The sequence below is a fragment of the Papilio xuthus genome, unplaced genomic scaffold, assembly GCF_000836235.2.
Source record: "Papilio xuthus unplaced genomic scaffold, Pxut_1.1 DF829673.1, whole genome shotgun sequence".
Taxonomy (NCBI): Eukaryota; Metazoa; Arthropoda; class Insecta; order Lepidoptera; family Papilionidae; genus Papilio; species Papilio xuthus.
Genome location: NW_013528976.1, coordinates 316,532 through 321,706, shown reverse-complemented (window position 1 = coordinate 321,706; position 5,175 = coordinate 316,532). Strand labels below are relative to the sequence as shown.

Genomic DNA, 5,175 nt, shown 5'->3' with positions numbered 1-5,175 from the left:
ATGGCGATGCGTGAACATATTTTAATTCTTACTAATATTATAAATGCGAATGTTTAGATGGATGTTAGTTAGAAGGTATCTCCAGAACCGCTGCATTGATTTTACAGATATTTGGTAAAGATGTAGAACATAGTATGAAAGAACGCAAAGGCTACTTGTTAAGTTTTTTTTAATCCCTCGCGGAAGACGCTGGCAACTGCTAGTCTGATATTATTATTTCCAAATATCTTGGCAGCCCAAGTTCATTTGCTCTTTGAGTTACATCTATGTAGGATTGTACCTTCAGGACCATAACACCAGCGCCCTGGGCGAGATTTTTGCGGCGTCCCGTTTTTAATGGTATCGGGAGAAATTTTCCAAAGATAGGATATCACACCTCAAGCTCCCCTTTATTGCCCAGTGCCATGGTAGGTCGCCCTACCTTGCCCTACCTTATCGTCATTTCCGACACCTTAGTATTCTGAAGTACATAACCAGGCCCAGGCCGCTAGTTAGTAACACCCATCTTTAGATCAGCAATTGTAGTGACAAGATATTCTGTAAAACGCTTAGTCTCGAGGAGGGGTTGGCGTCAGACAGGCAGCGTGCTAGCGAAAATATTGGAAGCCAAAACATTTCAGTACGGGAGTAGTACATACTGTGCCCTCCCATAAAGGTTGATGATGACGCTTATGTACTTTCAATCGTATTTTACAGATAAATAACGAAGAACAAAATACACAAACAACTTATTGCGAAGATGTACAAAGTCAAAACTTACAAAAAGATGAAATTTTAGTAAATTTAAAACAACATAACAAGAAAGACAATGAAAATATTTTAAACCATATCAATGTTCAAAGCCAATTTGATTCTCAACAAACTGTAGTATACAATTTTAATAATCAAATGAACATATATAAAGAAAACACTGAATACGATACATCTAATCCTTCACAAGGAAATATTGATAAAAACCTATTTACAAATAAAGTAAATAATCTTAATAATTCAAATACACAAGCATTTGACACACAAGAAACAGAATTATATAGTTTCAAAGGAATTATTAATACGTCTAAAATTAATGATTTTGCTGACACGAAAATCTCTAATAAAGATAAACAAGATAATACGAATAACATAAATATTAAAGTTTCTACAAACACTAAGACAGATGACCAAATAACTTACGATAACCAACAAACTCATAGCACTGAAGATTTTACAGAACACTTCACACATATAAGTCAAAGCCAAACTCAATTTATAGAAATTCAAAAAAATCTTTTATATCAAACAAAAGACTGGACAAAAACGAAACAAAAACAACAAAATAAAGAAAATGACACATATCAAGCACAAATATATAAAAACACTGATTATATACGAAATAAATCTTTAGACAAACTAAATGATATCACATTTAAAGATATTGAAATTAATAAACCAAGTAATAAAGATTTTGAAGATATAAATAGTCAAATTCAAAAACAAAATGACGAAATTAATTTCACAGATAATATAGACAAAAATTCTCAATTCGAAATAGTACCGTTTAAAATCATAGAAGAATTGAATAGATTAAAAATATATTTAGAAAGAAAAAATAAAGAAAGTGATGGTTCTTGGTCGGATTCTGGATATAAAAGTGATTCGCAAAGCAGAAGTTCGTTTAAATCGCGTAAGTTTGTTGACTAGTTGCATCTCTTTTCTTCAAACTACAATATATCTTCCTTCTCTCTCGTGTTTAAATTAGAAGGCTCTCTCTTTTTCTCCCATAAATATTGTATCTCCTCTCTCTTTCATGTAACGAATTTTGTTTGAACTTGATTTATTTCACTCGGAAACGACAATATAAGAAAATTATAGTTATAAATTTTCAGATCAACAAACCCAAGATACTTTGGTCAACCATTCTGCTAGAAGTCTAATTAATTTTATATTAAACAGTCCATTAGTTTTGGCCGCTAAAGAAATTGTTATTGAAATATCTTGGGTAAGTAAACATTGAATTAATAATTATGAAAAAAATTGCACAATATTGAACCTTATTAATATTTCTTGTAACCATTTAAACTAAGCTTTCGACGGAGAAAGGAAATCGAACCTATAAGCATATGATCGGAACTTATTAGGGCGCATTTCCATTAGTCGATAACTCGGTCGTTATGCGTAAAGTCCCGGCATAAGGTCTAAAGATTAACGCAAATGCGTTACGAAAAGTACGGACTATCCGCAACGCATGCGAATACTAATAACTAAATGAAACGGTTCTCGTTAGATTTGTGTAAATCAGCTCTTAACCGGATCAAAAGTTTAGGTCACAGACTTGAACCGTTGGACTGCACCTCAATAACTAAATTCGCGGCTACAAATGCAAATCATAACTACGCAGGAACAAATTGAGCTGAACAACGATCCAGTTAAACATAGCTTCAATCATTTGAACTATGAAGTGATCTGCAGATCATCAATTTTATTCAAATTACCATGACTAGTACTCGCATGTGAGCGTTATGGAATGCGTGAATAGGAAATCTCTCTAGCACCGCATGCGTATGCGGGCGTTAATGACCAATGAAACTGGACCCTTAAGCTACGCGTCCATTGTTCCGCGTCAGTAGCACCGCACGCACGGATTAAACGGATTTGCTTTGTCTAACAAAGTAAACTAAAATTGCGGGCCATCCGGTGAGTCCGTACGGGAAAATGGACACGTACCTTTAGGCCATTGGCGTATTCTTACGAAACTTTAAAGTAATTTTATTTTAATAGGTGTTAGGTCGTTTGATAGACAAATTATATGTTGAAGAAAAATATTTTTTGTTCCTAGAAGAAGTTTTATCATCAATTGATAATTTACTTCAAGATATTTATGAAGGTGAATCATATGATGAAGATGTAAGTTTAAAAAAAAACATTAATACTAATAACCTAACTGTAACTCTTTGACACTCTTTGTAAGAATACGAATCGAATGACACCTCATTTGTCAAAATCTATTCACTCAAATTATTCAAACTTTCGTGTCACATTATACTAAAGTGATATTTAAACACGGCTAAACACTAACGTATATTCGTCCGGTGGCGGCACCGACTAGTTTCAAGTGAGTACCACTCATCCTGATGAAGGGCCCCCGATGGGCTCGAAACTAGTCGGTGCCGCCACCGGACGAATATACGCGAGTGTTTAGCCGTGTTTATATATCAATCTATTCACTCGTTTACGATTCAGGATGTTACAATTACAAACCAACATACATGCAAATCATATGACCCAAAGTAGTGAGTCGAGTGCAAGCTTTTAAATATTATAAATGCGAATGTTTGGATGGATGGATGATTGTTTTTTTGAAGATATCTCTGGAACAGCTCAACTGATTTTGATGAAATTTGGCACACATGTAGAAAATAGTCTGAAAACTCACATAGGCTTATTAAGCTTTCTTTTAATTCCGCGTGGACGAAGCCGCGGGCGACAGCTAGTTATATTAATACATAGAGATATGTCAGGATGCACAGTTGTTAAGCAATTATTCGGACAGTACTGAAATCTAAACATCCAGGAAGAAAAACATTGTGATGCTGCACATATCTGAGAAAGCCAATGATATGTGTGAAGTCAACCCGCACTGGACCAGCATTCACTATCACATAGTCTCACTTAGGGTCGGCTCCAAGCACAATCATCATCAACCTGCCCTTATCCCTATCGAGGGTCGGCACAGTGTGTACTCCTCCATACATATCATATCAGCCGTCATATTTGAGTCTACCCCCTTCTTATGCATATCTTCTTTTACACAGTCATTCCATACTTTTTTTGGTCTTTCCTCTACCCTTGTAGCCACATTCAATCTCCAAGCACAATCAGTAGAGACATATTAATTTTTAATTAAATTTCAGGTATTCAAAAAAGATAACAACATAAATCGCTTATTCCTTTTAAATAGATCAAATCATATAATAAAATATACAATAGAAAAAATAACAAACATATTAAGCACAATACAACTAACCAATGATTCATTAGAAATAAATAATATATATGAAACAGAGAATTTATCTTATATACTACATATATTAGAATGTCTTTTAAAAAGATATATAATAATTAAAAATCAAAACTCACAAATATGTTCACAAAGTACCGAAGATGAGAAGTATTTGAAGAAAAGTTCCATAAGTAATATTTGGAGAAAGAAATGGAATCCAAATTATAAAATAATCTCAAATGATCCTTTAGTTGATTCAAAAAGTATAGAAATTAAATGTATGGAGGTGTTAAATAAAATAATAGTGCAAGCTATGGATGGGTATAGCTTAATATCATTTGCAGCCTTACAATGTTTTAATTTGTTACAATCTTGATTATTAAATAAATATAATTGCAACTGTCTTTTAATATTTCCTTTATAAAAAAAATTAAAATTGGAGCACCAGGGGCGGAGACGCACACATAAAAAATACAGACTAATTGATAATCTCTGTCTGTAAGTCTTCCAGACTTTAAATCTAATAATAGAAGTGCGAAAGTTTAGAAGGTAAGTCTAGGTCTAAGTACATTGGTAGAATGACTCAATGGATCTTGATGAAATCTAACACAGATATAGAATCTAGTCAGGAAAAAGACATATGCTACTTACTAAGTGTGTTATAGTTGCACGCGCTTGGATACCCGGGCAAAAGTTAGTAATATAAATCAGAAAGTTTGGATCTTGGATCGATGTTATAATGTATCTCCAGAACGCCTGAATGGATCTAAATCAAATTTTGCATATATGTAGATCCCTGTCTGAATCTGGAAAAACGCATAGGATACTAAGTTTTCTAATTACGCGTGAAATGGGCGATAACTCATTTAATAATAAATAATAGTTGTTTGTTTCGTTTACGTTATGTTTTTTTTCTTTTGACAGTTAAATATCAAAGAGTACATAAAAAGGTAAAAAGAGATACGTTCAGTTGCCACTTTTAGTGGCCAAACATAATTTGAACTTTTATCTTGAAAGAAATTTTAACATTATAAAGTTTAGTGCAAATCGAAAACGATCTTAAGGATCGGGTAAATTGAGAAATGTTAATTTTTTTACTGAATTAAAAGGTTTTGACACTACCTACTCTTTGGTCTTTGCGACAAATGACAATGCTTGAATACCGTCGTATAGTCATTTTTTTATTTTACCTGACC

At 33.3% G+C, this 5,175-nt stretch overlaps 1 protein-coding gene across 1 annotated transcript; it reads left to right on the top strand.

The window, feature by feature from the left end:
• LOC106114011 (uncharacterized) lies at nucleotides 1-4,370 on the top strand. The gene is made up of 5 exons (XM_013307073.1): nucleotides 1-10; nucleotides 1,286-1,663; nucleotides 1,866-1,978; nucleotides 2,758-2,883; nucleotides 3,891-4,370. Exons 1-5 carry the CDS (start codon nucleotides 1-3, stop codon nucleotides 4,353-4,355), a joined length of 1,092 nt encoding a protein of 363 aa, XP_013162527.1. The 3' UTR covers nucleotides 4,356-4,370.
• Nucleotides 4,371-5,175: the final 805 nt, after the last annotated feature.